The sequence below is a fragment of the Pezoporus flaviventris genome, unplaced genomic scaffold (genome assembly GCF_033815535.1).
Source record: "Pezoporus flaviventris isolate CSIRO_AGI_PZ_B2104156 unplaced genomic scaffold, CSIRO_AGI_Pfla_v1 ptg000002l, whole genome shotgun sequence".
Taxonomy (NCBI): domain Eukaryota; kingdom Metazoa; phylum Chordata; class Aves; order Psittaciformes; family Psittacidae; genus Pezoporus; species Pezoporus flaviventris.
Window position 1 is genome coordinate 89,412,215 of NW_026892550.1, and position 14,836 is coordinate 89,427,050.

The 14,836-nt window shown below is 43.2% G+C and overlaps 2 protein-coding genes across 4 annotated transcripts; one reads left to right on the plus strand and one right to left on the minus strand.

The window, feature by feature from the left end:
* Positions 1-2,035: 2,035 nt before the first annotated feature.
* LOC133264905 (ubiquinol-cytochrome-c reductase complex assembly factor 6) lies at positions 2,036-3,532 on the minus strand. The gene is given in 3 exon segments (XM_061445004.1): positions 2,036-2,237; positions 2,239-2,301; positions 3,404-3,532. Coding segments are annotated over 3 exon segments (204 nt in total). The 5' UTR covers positions 3,512-3,532; the 3' UTR covers positions 2,036-2,204.
* Positions 3,533-3,699: 167 nt separating this feature from the next.
* TDG (thymine DNA glycosylase) lies at positions 3,700-14,258 on the plus strand. Of its 3 annotated transcripts, none has more exons than XM_061445007.1 (10): positions 3,700-3,757; positions 6,488-6,636; positions 8,030-8,259; positions 8,739-8,808; positions 9,453-9,588; positions 9,668-9,750; positions 9,865-9,959; positions 11,426-11,597; positions 11,881-12,009; positions 12,128-14,258. In XM_061445007.1, the coding sequence occupies exons 2-10, from the start codon at positions 6,543-6,545 to the stop codon at positions 12,259-12,261; spliced, it is 1,143 nt and encodes a 380-aa protein (XP_061300991.1). In that variant the 5' UTR covers positions 3,700-3,757; positions 6,488-6,542; the 3' UTR covers positions 12,262-14,258. The 3 variants fall into 3 exon arrangements, with proteins under 3 accessions (XP_061300991.1, XP_061300989.1, XP_061300990.1); XM_061445005.1 differs by lacking the exon at positions 3,700-3,757 and adding an exon at positions 3,834-3,871; XM_061445006.1 differs by lacking the exon at positions 3,700-3,757 and adding an exon at positions 5,491-5,983.
* The last annotated feature ends 578 nt before the right edge of the window (positions 14,259-14,836 follow it).

The window sequence follows — 14,836 nt, forward strand, 5'->3', positions numbered from 1 at the left end:
ACCAGCCTGAGTAGCAAATATGGCATGTGTCTCCTGCATGGTTAGGAGAGTTTTCACAGCTAACAAAGCGGTGTATTGGAAGCATAGGGTTGCTTGCTATACTGTTCTTAACCTGTTACTTGTAGACTTGAGCAGCTGAAGTTCTTGCTGCCTTGATTGGTTTTAGGATAACATACCCAATTTCAGAAATAATAAAGAGCACACATGTGAGTCATGCTTTGCACTTCGTGTTCCTCAGCTGATTCTGTAATGTACAATATGCAGTGGTCCAGCTGCTTCCTTGGCCCTGGACTGAGAAGTGTTTGCTATTAATAAGCACAAACTGCAGTTGTAAGCTTGCTTTTGGGGTCAGCTCTGTGAAGCAAAGTGGTGTCAATGCCAGAACTGTTTCCCAGTCACCCTCAGGCGCTCTCAGTGCTGCAGTCACCAATTCTGGGGTTGTCACCTCACTTGCTAAAAGCCGGTGCATGGTCAGCTTTGTTCCAAATGGGCACCAGTTCCCTTAATGCTAGAGAAGGCTGGGGTAAAACATGCTCCCTGTTGCTCACTTGCCATCAGCAGCAAGATCCATTTAGAAACCCCAGCATATCACAATTAGTAATCTCCCTCTGCAGCCTTTAGAAAAGCAGGTCAGACATCAACAACACAATGACAGATACCCTGCGAAATACTTGAGTACCAGGATAATGGTTGGTGAAACCTGGCTTTTTAAAGGGATATCTGAAAAACTGCTGTTGCTGATGTAGTTAGAACAAGAACAAAACACTGCTGAACTACTCAGTTTTGTCTCAGTAAACTTATGCTGAGGACACAGCAAAACAACTTAGTTTTGCTTGGGAACAGTGAAGGGAAAAGTTTCACCAGAAAAGACCCTGGACTGGTAAGATGTTCTCAGTGCTTGATTTCTTTGGGCTTAGCAGCTGGGGTTTACTTTGGAGCCTTTTTATTAGTGACTGCAGTTACTGATAAGGGTGAGACAGCAAACCTGTCATACAGTAATGCAGGTATGGGCAGATACGAACGGGAAAGGTTCTTGTTCTGTTCAGTTCCTTCTGTAGGTTAACCAATAGTTGCAGAAGTCTGTGGGAGCAAACCTTTCTTCTTAGGAAAGCCACTCCAACTTTAAACATAAATAACAGCTTCACAGCTGTAACAGGTGTACAAGTAGCCCTGTCAGCGATTGTTGCTGTATCCCTCTGCTATTAAAAGAGAGTATAGGTATTTTGCCACTAGAAATTTGGAGCTTTTTTGTTTCCTTAATGGGCAATTTGTCAGATTGTGGTTTTCTTTCCTGAGTTAAACCTGAGCATGTGCCTTGCTCAAGGAAAGCAATCCCCATCCTTCACCAGCATACCACTCAAACACAGGTTGTACCGTCCTTGTATAACTCTGTATCTATGACCTTGTGTGTCTTCTCAAGTTCCTGTTGTGGGAGTTTTGCGGCAATCCTATTTCAGGACTGAAAGGTAAACCTGCACTATATTTACAGCTGTCAGTCAGTCATAAATGGAGGAATATGTTCCAGTGGAGTACAACCGTACACAATTTCAGTGTAATCTGTGTGTATTCACCCCCTTTTAACACAACCATGTTGTAAGATCCTCCCCAGCCTTACAGCAGACCAAAGTAGATTTCCTGTCAGTGATACAGACAGAACACCAATGTTAACTTTGTTACAGCAGTTAGCCAGCACAAAGAGGAAGCCAGTGCAAAAAGTGCTGCCATGAGGAATCTGATCTGTACCTGCTGTAGTTCACTGCATTACATTCTGGGTTACATCCAGTACTACTCAGTTTTACAAGGGGGAAATGCCAACAGGTAAGCAGGGTTCTACTGCAGATGAACAGCAGAGCTTATTGAGAGGCCATAAAAACCTGAGTTTTCAATATACTATAAACATCCTGTGCTTGTGAATCAGCTGAAAAGTTTCAGATTCCCTCAGACTTGCCGCCATGAGTTTGCATCTTTAATTCTGAAGGATACATTACACTGCAATCAAGATGAAATCATAAGTGTTTTGGCACACAACTAACCAGACTTGCAACAACAGTATTTGCTGTACATTTATTTTTACCACTGCCTGTAACTGTTTAAAGGAAACAATTATGAAAGGAGTACAGTATTTCACACATAGATTTCTGCAGTTGAGGCAGCTGAACAAGTGTTTTATCAGTTCTGGTTTTCATAGCGCAAGTAAAGTCTGCTCACTGTTGTGAAGTCTGAACATCACTTGATCTTGCTTTTTAGACCCAACAGTTCTGTTTGCAGTTCTCCAGGCTTAGGAGGTACTTCAGGGATGCTCTGTTCAAAACAGGAAGACATCAGCACGGTGGCAGAAACTAAACTCACAAAGCAGTAAATCACACTCTGTAAGAGATGGCACTACAGCTAAGTTGTGATTACACTGCCCTCTTTTTTGAGCACAGTACTAATTCTTACACACAAAACATCTTAAAAGTCAACCTATACCCTTTTTTATAATTTGACTTTTAAAGTAGCAAAAAATGATTTGAAAGGTACAAAAAGAAGGAATGGAGAGTTTGTTTTGAAAGAACAAAGCTTTCTGCCATTTAAGAAGGTAAGTTTGGTTGGGATGTCTACTACAGCTGCAGCTTCCACACAGGTTCTTGGTGACAGAAGAAAAAGTTTTACTGTTTCTATTGCTCTATTTTAGAAATTCAAGCACCAAAACTGGAGATAAAATTTAAAAGAAGGAAAAGACGCCAGATGCTGTTTCAAGACCTATATCTCCTCAAAATGTGTGCTACTTGAAACCGGTGTAGATCATTAGATCATTCTGAATACATACACCTATGAAGGCCACAGTGGATAGTATTAAAATACATAAATACTTTCACATCAATGACTTGAGCCTCACTGCGTAAACTTTCATGTGGCAGCTCAAGCATGGTCATTTTTAACCTTTCTCTAACTTGAATCCAGCACAGTGTTTTTAAAAAGCAAAGTATACAAGCACAAGAGAGTGAGACCAGGCTTACAGGCTAAACGGTCTCCGAAAGACCAAACTAACCACTGATATCCCCAGTGGCTGAGCTCAGTTGGAGCCGAGCTCTGTGGCTGTAACGTTGACAGTTTTGACTGTCACTGCTTCTAATGCAAAGCTTTGGTCATCGTTTCCATTCCTGGAGGAACAGAAAGCCTGTTTAAACCCTGGTATGGGCCCTTCTCGCCACTTCTGCGCGCTGTTCCCAAACCCCGGCTCTCCGCAGCAGCCAGCACCGCTCTCCTGTTAACGGCACCATGTCCCTAGCCGGAAGGCAGCTGCGCAGGGACGCCCCGACCGCTGCTCCGCTTTGCGCCCTGAAGCCAAACCCTCTCCCCCAGGAGCCCCACCACCCCACCGACAGGCTCACGTAACGCAGCCGGCCCCGCGGGCACTCACAAGGTCGGGCCGGTAGTACCTGTGCACCACCTCGGCGCCCGCGAACATGGCCAGCAGGCTGGTCGTCAGCGCCTTCAAGTAGGTGGGCCACGGCACGCCGGCGGGCATAACCGCTCGGCTCGCCTACCGCTACCGGTCACCCCTCCCCATGACGTCATGCGCCGGATGTACGTCATCCCACCTACTGCAGCTCACATCGGCATAGGAGGATGCGGAGCCCACCCCCCGCTGCATGTGACACGCCGAGCGTCGTGACGTAGGGTCTTACACACCCTCAGGCCCTGCCCCCTCGCCGGGCCGGCTGCGCTCTCCCATTGGCCAGTGCTGCTCACGTGACGCGGGTCTGGCCGGCAGGTCGGTTGTGGCGCTGAGGAGCGGGGGGCGGGGGCGGATAGGGGCGCCCGGTGACAATAGCCCCGTCGGCGGCCGAGGCTGCGCGCCGGACATGGAGGCCCAGGAGCTGGGCAGGTATCGGCGGGGGCCGCAGCCCCGCTTTCGTTTTCCTCCTTACCCCGGGAGGAGCCGGGCCCGGGGTGCGGCGGTTCCCCTCTCCCCCTGAGGCCGCCGAGAGGGGGGGACGCGCTCCCGGTGGGGTTTAAGTGAGAGGGGGCGCGGCGGGATGGGCCTAGTGCCGTGTGCGGCCCTACGGGGAGCGGGGTGGGGAGGCCCGAGGCGTTGGGCTGTGGGGAGCGTGGGGCGCGATGCCGGGTGTGTACATCCTGGGTTAGGAGCGCCCGGGGCAGGAGCTCCGTCTGGGACATGGGTTGATGAGGATCCGCGGGCGCTGGTGTCGGTGAAGTGGGACCGACGTGCGGTGGGGACCCGCAGGCGGGGGTGCGGGTGGTTTTTGAGGGTGGGAACAAGGGAGGAAAGTTAGTGGGTGCTCACGGCGGGGAGGTTTGCGGGTGGCATGGAGCAGTGTGAGCCCCGCCTGTGTGCGGGGCGGCGGTGCTGAGGCGGGTGAGGCGACCCTAGGAGGTGCGAAAATAGTTCTTTAAGTGTTCCATAACGTATACACCAATAATAAAAAATCGTGCTTCTCAAGCCGTGCAAGAATAATGACCTAAAAACATGTATATGAAGCTTGGAGGTAGGGGTAAAAAGCTCTCTTTCATCTCATTACTGTGCGTCGAGAGGACTTGTCCATGACAGGACGCAAATTGACCTCTATTTAAAGGGAAATTACTCTCGCAAGGAGACTTTATATACGCATTAAATAAGAAGGCATCTGAAGATTAGTTTTGTTTGGTTCAGTAAGTGTTCAAGTCTTTGATGTTAAAGGGAGCTCCTCCAGCGGGGGGGGGGGGGGGGGGATGTATTTACTGTGCTCTGAAAATCTCCCCTGACTTTGTTAGGCAACTTCCCCAGGAGTCTGACAGACCTACATGCAGATTTACTGTCCTTGATTGAGGGCAGGTATTTGGTTCAAAATCAGTGGCCTGGTCAGAAGACTGTGGGCTACTCTAGCGTAAACCTGATTTACAGTGGGATTTTTAAATATTCATAGAATCACAGAATGGTTTGGGCTGGAACAGACCTTACAGATTACCTGGTACCAACCCCCGTGCCATGGGCAGGGACACCTTCCACTATACCAGGTTACACTGCATCATAGATCATCCAGTTCAATCGTAAACTTCACGCTGCCCAGTCCACCACTAAACCATGTCCCTGTATGTCACCTTTACACGTTTTTTAAATACCCCCAGGCATGGTGACTCCACCACTGCCCTGGGAAGCCTGTGCCAGTGCCTGACAACCCAATTTCCCAGTGTCCACTCTAAACATCCCCTGGTGCAATACGAGGCTGTTCCAGCTTTTCCTGTCACTTGTTAACTGGGAGAAGAGACCAATCCCTACCTCACTGTAACCTCCTTTCAGGCAGTTGTAGAGAGGGATTTGGTCCCCTCTGAGCCTTCTCTTCTCCAGACCAAACAACCCCAGTTCCTTCAGCCATTCCTCACAGGACTTGTGCTCCTGACTCTTCACCAGCTTCATTGCCCTTCTCTGGACCTGCTCCAACACCTCAATGTCTCTCTTGTAGTGAGGGGCCCAGAACTAAACACAGAATTTGGGGTGCAGCTTCACCAGTGCCCAGTGCAGGGGGATGATCACTGCCCCGGCCCTGCTGGCCACTATTGCCGATACAGGCCAGGATGTTACTGGCATTCTTAGTCAAATAGCCAATCTTGGCCAAATTTCTATGTATCCAAAAGTTATTTGGTGGCTTTATAATAGCTTAGAGATGACAAAATTATTTCCTGAAAATCTGCTGTTCATGAAATCTTTTCTATGTATTTTTATGGTGTGGAATCTGTGGACAAGGAGGCGGCTGTGTAGGTAGAAGGGAATGACAGTATGCAGCAGAAGTTTGTGGTGGTGGTGTGAGGGATGTATGTGACTAATAAATGTGGAGCAGATCTGTAAATGGAAAATTGTCTTTGTGCATGGAAGGAGACTGAATGTGTGTGTGAGCGCTTCTGTGTAGAATAAGTGTTGGGATTCAATATGTGATAACTGGGCAACATCTGCCGCATGATTTGTTAAAGCTCTCTAATAATCTGCATAGTAACTAATGCTGTATATACTCATAGTGCTTTGTAGCCCAGAATGATTCATCCATTACGTGCTGTATCAGATAAAGTAACTGACATAACATTAAGAAAATCTAAAACTTGTGAAACTTGAAGTCCAAAGAGTTTTAATTCACTTGTGTTGTAAATTGTTGGCATCTTTGATAGACAGTTTGCCTTCATAATGTGTGTTATGGAGTGGTTTGTTTTTCAGGAAAAAAAAAAAAAAAGGAAAAGCTCTACGCTTTGCTTACAAATGTTGTGTTTTTTCCACATGACAGTAATCCCTAAAGAACTGTACTGTTGGGTTTAACCTCACCTGATACCAGCTAAGCAGTCAGACTGCCTAGTGCGTTTGCATAGTTTACTGCCATGTTAATAGAGTTGTTGGAGAACATAAGTGCAGTACAAGCCAGCCGTGGTAATGATCGGTGTTTATACTCTATTTGGTGTGTCACTACATTCCTACGTTGTTTATAAAGTGTGTCTTTTTTTCCCCTCCCTTTCTAAGATACTACGCGTATCTTCAGCAAGCTCAAGCATTTTACACATTCCCGTTCCATCAGATGGTGACTGCGGTGCCCAACATGGAAATGATGACTGAGCAGCCGACTCTAGAGGGCATCCCAGAGCCAAACATTGCTCAGGAGCCTCTAAAAGGTACTTTGGCTAAACTCTGCTAAGTGAGATAGTGATCGGTTGGGTGCAAAAATTATTGGTCTTAATCTGCTTCTTTGGGCCTATTGGATTTCTTTTTCTTGATGCTGTCTGAGGAAGTACTGATGAACTGTGTCTTTAAGTAACATTCTTTTATCAGACAGTTGAAAAGAAGTAAACCCAACTGATAGTATTCACATTGTTCAGCTTCACAAAATTCTCTTGTAGCAGGAGAAGCAGATTCTTGTATCAGTAGATAAATTTATAATTTTTAGCTGATTTAATGGGGTTTAATGTTATGTTAGTGACGTTTTCTTTTTGAAGGCTGAGTTCAAAATATTTTTCTTTTTAATTTCTGCAAGAGAAATACAGTATAATACTGTCTATTTGAAATATTTTTTGTTTAAATGGTGGTTTAGTGTGTTGTAGTAATCAGTGAATTGTTTATGTACAGTAAAGATTGTTTGGGTTTAGTGAGGCTTATTTAAACAAATACCACCAGTGCTGGAAAGTGCCCTGTAGGTGACACAGGTTTTGTACTTTATGCAGTTCTGTGTTGCCTTTCTTTTCCCTCACTAGGATTTCATAGTAGTTTAGGCTTTACAGTAAGTGTCCAAGAGAAGACTCTTTGTTCTGTGACTTTGCTTGCTCTTTACCATGTAACAAAGCAGTGATCTCTGCCAGGCTGAAATTCTGATTCTACAGACGATATTCACACACTGAGTTTTGTCTTGCTTTTAATACTCACATATAGGTCAGAGCTCTCAGTATGAGGTATCCTATCAGCCAGTTCATGCAACGAAATTGCTGTTTAAGTGCATCCTTTGAGAAGTTTGTGTTGTTTTAGTTGTAATATATGGCCAGATGAAATGACAGGAAGAAACCCTCCAGTTTACAGTAGTTGTGACTGCTCAATTCAGTCAGGATATTATTCACTACAGTTAGGATGTACCTCAGCCCTATGCAGATAGGCTTCTTTTGCAGTTTTATTACTAGGTAACATGATGTCACCATGGGTATGCTGTTTGACTGCACTTTCAAACCTGGAACCTAAGCCTCAATGTTCTGGCATATCCTCCAAAAGAAATGAAACTATTTTGACAGGATTGTTGTGTAAACAACATAACTTTGTCACGAGATTACTGTTGGTTTGTATCCTAAGTCAGCATAGTTGCCTGTGAATTGTGTGTGTGCCTGTGGCACAGAGACACCCAAGCTAGCTTTGTGTTGAGCCTGCAAAACAGAGATTCATCAGAGAATTGTTTAAGTGAATGAATTTTGAAGGTAAGTTTAGCTGTCTGATTTCTTTTGGTACCCATACATTTAGCTCAGTCTTTCCGAATATCCACATTCAACATTAGAAATGTACAAAAAGGGTGTTTGTTGTGTGTTTCAGAAGTTAAAAAAGGAGGAAGGAAAAGAAAAGCCAAAGCAACTGAGCCAAAGCAACCTAAAAAGCCTGCTGCTAAAAAAGAAAAATCAGCCAAGTCAAAAGGCAAACAGGAAAAGATCACAGATACGTTTAAAGTCAAAAGAAAAGTGGACCGTTTTAATGGGGTATCTGAAGCTGAACTTTTGACCAAGACTTTACCTGATATCTTGACCTTTGATCTGGACATTGTAATAGTAAGTAGCTCACAGTTACAAGATTAGGTAGAGAAGTGAATAGTCTGTACTCACTGGTTATGATTTACGTTCCTCATGCCTACCTATCTGTATCGCTTATATGGCAAGATCTTGCAAGATAAAGTATATGAACTGTTTCCTGTGTGTAGAGCCGCTTTGCATTTTCTGTTTAAAACTGTAATAACATAGTTCTCATTTCTGAGAAATCTGAGGCTTACACATAATACAGTCATGAGAGACTGTTACTTGACACTTTATTTACTGGAAGCACTCACCAGTGGCCGTAAACACACAGTGAGCAGTTGCTTTGACGTTGCACAACTAAATGAGACTCTGCTATAGAATTGTCAATTTTCACATTTTTTAAAATAATGCTGGAAGGGACCATTAACTGTTTTGTTTATTGGCAGCAACTTAAAGAGAATTGAATAAGCATCCTTACTGTAACTTGCTTAAATTCCTGACTGGTATCTTTGTAGATTGGCATAAACCCTGGCTTGATGGCAGCTTACAAAGGACATCATTACCCTGGACCTGGAAACCATTTTTGTACGTTTTTATTTTCCTTTCTTCTTAGAGAATGCGAAGAACTTTGTTAGGACTTGTGGCATTTTAATTAAACTGCTTTCAGGTTTGCTGTTCTGCTTTTTTGCCCTTTGGGGATATTTATTTTTTTTAATGCGGAAAAGGATTTTGTTTTTAACCAATCAAGAGTGATTTAAATCACCCAAACAATAGCTTTATACACTAAATAAGAATGTAAGATGTCAATAGGTTCTGTCAGAGAGGCCTAGTGCAAGGAGAAACAATGGCAAGGGTATAAAAGCTGGCACATGATATTTGCCACATTCTTTCCCACAAAATCTGTATTGATCACATTCAGTGCCTGCTTAAGGGAAGTGCAAAATCTCAAGCTGTTTACTGAACTTAACTTAGAAATAAAAGCCTGGTTTACGTAAACAGGATCATGGTGAGGAATTCCTGTTTTTCATTTGGGATTTTCTATCCTCTTGGCAGTAGATAAAATAATTTTGGCTATTTAAAACTTTTCCAGTAGGACAGTAGTCTTCCCAAATTAACTGATGCCCTGTTAACAGATTCTTCTTTTAGCATTCCAGTACTTTGATAGTCAAGGGGGTTTTTGATTTTATTTTCCTTAGAAAAAGGCAAATGCTTATCTTCCTACTTTGCAGGGAAGTGTCTGTTCATGTCTGGTCTAAGTAATGAACAGCTGAACCATATGGATGACCACACCTTGCCGCATAAATACGGGATTGGATTTACAAACATGGTTGAAAGGACAACACCTGGAAGCAAAGACCTCTCCAGGTTGGATAACAAGGAGGAGTATCATGCTTTTCAATGGATGAATAGTTGTGATTTTAATGTTGAGTGCTTTCCCTTTTAGCAAAGAGTTTCGGGAAGGAGGGCGGATTCTGATGCAGAAGTTACAAAAGTATAAACCTCGTATAGCAGCTTTCAATGGAAAATGTGAGAACCTGGCTTTCCAATTAATTTCTTTTGTCAGTAGTTCTTTCCTCCCCTCCCGTGCCCCCAACCCCCCCCCCCCCCCCCCCAATTTATCCTATATTCTCTTCATTTCAGGTATTTATGAAATTTTTAGTAAAGAAGTTTTTGGAATAAAAGTTAAGAACTTGGAATTTGGACTGCAGCCACACAAGGTGCCAGATACAGAAACTGTAAGTATTGATCAGGGGTTCCATTTTGGTTATCTCAAAACCAGCAGAGTCTCAGGATTTGCACCACTTAAGATAACATCAAAGTTTGCCCAAAGTACAAGGGATGGGAAAGACTTAAACAGAGAAAGGGGAATAGTGCAGATTTCAGATACAGCTCTAATGCAGCTTCATTAGAGTTACAGGCTTTATTTGGGAAGTAGTGTATGAGGATTAGTAGGACAGTGCATTCTGTGAGGCCTGTCTAAAATATGAACAAAACATACTTGCTTTTATCATAACTGTCATCTACTTTCATCTGATCATCTGTGTCCAATGCCCTGTTATGTTTGTAGTATTGAATACCAAATATGACCATGGTGCTATTGCACGCTACAGCTCCAGCCTTACTGGATCTGGGTGTGCCCAAGCACTTCCATCAGACTCAGCCTTCTTCAGCTGATTTACAGCTTGAAATTAAATTAAACACTTAAGATAAAATGAGCAGTTTGATGAAGAGTATATTAGTCACAGACATCTAGTGCTGGAAAGTATCTCAAGAGATCAGCTATGTCTCATCACAGATACGTTTGTTTAACTTCTTCATATAAACCAGTTAGGACAAAGGCAGTTACACAACCTGCCAATGTAGCTTGTTGCAGAGCTTCATTACCTTGTCTGTTCAAAAGTTTGGGTTGTTTTTATTTCTGTCCCAAATTACTGGTGCTGCAAGTTTAAGAGTTCAGTTTAAGCTGTGCAGCTTTAAAAGTGAGATGTTGCTATCAGAGCCTGAAGAACCATTACTGATTAAGTGCTTGCTTCTTAAGTAGCTCTTAAAGACTTCTGCAGTAGATGTATTTGTAAGAAAGATGAATAATCCTTTTTACTAGTACATGTTCATAAATACTGCATAGTAATAAAAATATTGGATACAGTTCCTTTTTCCTGAACTAATTGTATGCCATTAGTTTAGGGCAGTTGGCAGAGATAGAGATACTTAAGTTGGCTTCAGTCACTCTAACTCCAGAGTTTCAAACCCTGGCAAGTGTGATGCAGAGGCGCTTGGCCAAGAAGCCAGGCTGATGAACCTGTGACGCCTCCCTTGCTAGTATGGGGTGTTTGCATGCTGTACTTCTCTGCAGGCTTGCTGGCTCAGAGCTCTGCAGTGTGCTCCACTCTCTGACACTTATAAATTGCACTTCTCTTAACACATACTGCTACTACATCTCCTGCAGCACAGAAACAACTGGTCAGAATTGTCCTTCTTCAGCAGCTGGTCATCAGCCCTTCAGGGTGAGACTTCTGGCTGGCCAAGAAAAATGAAAGACTCCTTTTATCCTCTTCCACAGCTACCAGTGTATTAATTGAAGTTAGTGCAAAGGGTTAAAGCAGCAAGTTAACTGTTAAGTTATTCTCGATGTACTAAATACCAACTCAGGGCATTTAGCTCAGAGACCATTAATACTATTTCTCTTGCTTTTTGTCTCAAGCTCTGCTACGTTATGCCATCATCCAGTGCGAGATGTGCTCAGTTTCCCCGTGCACAAGATAAAGTTCATTATTACATAAAGCTGAAAGACTTGAGGGATCAACTGAAAGGCATTGCACCAAACACAGAGGTGCAGGAGGTGCGGTACACCTTTGACTTGCAACTTGCACAAGGTATAGTGCATATTTTGTTAATCTTTTATTGGATTAACAGCAGTTTCCCAAGCAGAAAGAAATTAAGAATTTAAGAAGAGGGGGGAGATGTGCTACGTTCTCTAAAGCATGCAGTGTAGAATTACGGTTTCCACTGTCTTTTTAATGCAGCCTTAATTATCTGGGGAGGAGCAGGGATTATCATGTAGAATGTGTGGGTGTTTTGTCAAGTATTCTCTGCTAAAAATGCTCTTTGATCATTTTTACTCTGCATATTAATACTTGAGGTCTTCTCTTTTGGCAGAGGATGCTAAAAAGATGGCTGTCAAAGAAGAGAAATACGATCCAGGTTATGAAGCAGCGTATGGAGGAGCTTACTGCGACCGTGCGCCCTATGAAAGTGAACAGTGCACTTTCTCTTCAAATGGAACTGGTAAAGTGAAGAACTTGGGGCATTCAGTCTCTAAACCCTTTCTCATGAATAAATACTTCGTGCCATCAATTGCATTTTACAAACTGTGTTTTCCTGTTTGTGTTTGGTTTGGCTGCAGGTAATCCACAGTACTGTGAGGGACCATCCTTTGGTGAAGTTCCTAATGGACAATGGATGACACAGTCCTTTGCAGACCAGATTCCACAGTTCAATGCTGGTGTGACACAGGAAGAAGAGGGAAGCAACATGTAAGAGCTGTGTCTTCTCAGCTATGCATACCTGCTGCAGTTTTAATGCAGTGCTCAAGATTGGTACCTCGGTTCTCCAACTGAAGCATTTGAATAGGATTTTATCTCCCCTAGTTATTTTATTCTAGTCCCCAAGTATGTGTGTGGTAGCTCCAATCAATGAACTAGAGAATTTTAAGGAACTGTCCAAGCTTTTTAAAAAGTTAGCCCTTTTTTGTATATGAGTTTTATATTTAATGTATCCCATTTATTGCAGGGTTTGTCATTTGTGAAGATTTCTTTGGGGCGTTAATTTCATTCCATGAATCATAACGTAGTTGTAACAACAGCAGTATACTGATGCCTCAATATTGGGATCTCTCATAATCCTTTTCTATCCTGAGAGGAAAATAGGAAGTGTACTCTTATCTTACATGAAATGGTGGTTTTAATCATGCACAGTTAAGCAACCTGTGCTTTTTTAAGTCTGACTTTTACCTTCTTAGTGCAGAAAGTTGTATTCTGCAGTATATTTTCTGGGTGGGAAGAGAGCGCTCTGTCTATTCAGGATTAACGTGAGTGGAGACATCATCTCAAGTCACAGCACTTTGGAGGGGAATTTGTGTTGCACAGGACAGGGCCTAAATATTGTATCTAAGCTGTCTTTAGGGTAAGGTTTCCCTGGCACTCCATCTCTTCCCCCATTAAATTCCAATGTAAGGAACTGGAATTCCTTTAAAAAAATGAATTCTTGAATTCATTGTTTTTGAATTCTGTGGCATTTAACTCTCAGTGATATCTGTGGGATTAGTCTCTTCAGCTGGCTTTTAGCAAGAGACAGTCCCTTTGCACAGATTTCATTGCAGGGAAGTGAAAAATCAGGCTCCCTGTAAAAATCACTTAAAGCTGCATCATTTACATCAGATACAGTTAGTACAGGGTGAAAGAGGTTTGCACTTTAGTGGGTTTTAACATCTGGTTCTCTTCAGTCTGTAAGACCTTAGGAAGAAGGGTGTTGTCATTATTCCTTGAATTAAATCTAAGGGCAGGTGTTCCATGAACGAGAAGCCATCTGTAGAAACTCCAGCTTTCTTCTCGGGAACTTGCTTAAACAATACACCTTTTTGGCCAATGTTAATGACTGAGAGAGAAATGAAACTCTATGCTTGTGCCTAACCATCATATTCTTTCCCTCTTTTACCATGTGAGGAAGAAATGAAGTGAAAGCAATAAGCTGATCAAAACACTGAAGTTTTGATGGTCTTATGACAATAGGTGCTTCACATACTTGAAAAACAGATACAAACAGTATCTCCACAGTCCACGCTGGTCAGAGATTCGTGAACTGGTGTCTTCTGTCCTTTCCTCACAGCCAGTGACAGTTGTCATGCATCAAGCATAACGAGTTAGCGTAGATTCTAAACCTGCTGTAAGAGCTCTCACTGAGATCACACACTGTCAGCCTGTCGTGAGGCAGGCGCAATGTTTACAGTTTCTTCCCAAATGATGTGGCTTAATTCTGAGTGTCTTAAATCAAGCAAGTGTGCATTATGATTCTGATTGTGTTTATTAACCTCAGCAGAAAGCTGTCCAGTATATTGTCAAAAAGGTATGGAGCTTGTCTTGTCTGTTATTTAAAGTGTACTGTATCACGTATTGCTGTTTACATGGACATTTTCCTACAGGTGCTCAAAGTATCTTACATCAGGGATTTGTTACAATTCAGTTTTATTTTTCAACAAAATTAGGAGCATGTAATTAGCACTTCTGAGTATGCAGCACAGTAGGGTAACACTACTGTAAGGCTATCCTGTTTGATTGGAAGGGAAAGGCCTTCTCTTTAATGGAGTCGGCTACTAGGTTATCTAGGTATAGAATTCAGTGTTCAATGACCGTTCCACTAAGTATTGCAATTCTGTGTGTACTCCCTCAGAAATGGTGCTCTTTTCCTTACAGTAATACAGAAGTTCTTAAACCTGTCTTAAAACTATCAAAAGTTTCACAATAAAATCATGAATTGTATTGCAGTGTCTCAGAACATGCTTTTGTATCTTGCTAGCAGGGGTCTGCATGGGCTGCAGGGTGCATAACACATGGAAACCCTGAGAGTCACCACGCAACAGAACTCTGCTCACTAAACTGGTGTGTGTGTTCTCATTTTGGGCTGTTTAATGTGGGCCAGACAAGTAAAAATACCTTGTATGGCTCTGGTGAGGCCACACCTCCAATACTGTATTCAGTTGTGGGCCCCTCACTACAAGACAAACATTGAGGTGCTGGAGCAGGTCCAGAGAAGGGCAATGAAGCTGCTGAGGTGTCTGGAGCAGAAGTCTGTTGAGCTGCTGAGGGAACTGGGGGGGTTTAGTCTGGAGAAGGCTCAGGAGGGACACCTAATTGCTCTCTACAGCCATCTGAAGGAGGTTGTCATGTGGTGGGTTCAGTCTCTTCTCCCAGGTACGAAGTGATAGGACAAGAGGAAACGGCCTCATATTGCACCAGGGGAGGTTTAGACTGGATATTAGGAACAATTTATTCACAGAGAGGGTGACTGGCATTGGAACAGGCTTCCCAGGGCAGTGGTGGAATCACCATCCCTGGAA

What these genes read in the sequence shown, in the direction of transcription:
- TDG (XM_061445005.1), top strand. Translation starts at nt 3,849, where the DNA reads ATGGAGGCCCAGGAGCTGGGCAG. An exon ending in TTGATCTGGACATTGTAATA is followed by an intron (nt 8,260 to 8,738) that starts GTAAGTAGCTCA and finishes GTATCTTTGTAG; the next exon opens with ATTGGCATAAACCCTGGCTT. An exon ending in AGGTGCCAGATACAGAAACT is followed by an intron (nt 9,960 to 11,425) that starts GTAAGTATTGAT and finishes TTTTGTCTCAAG; the next exon opens with CTCTGCTACGTTATGCCATC.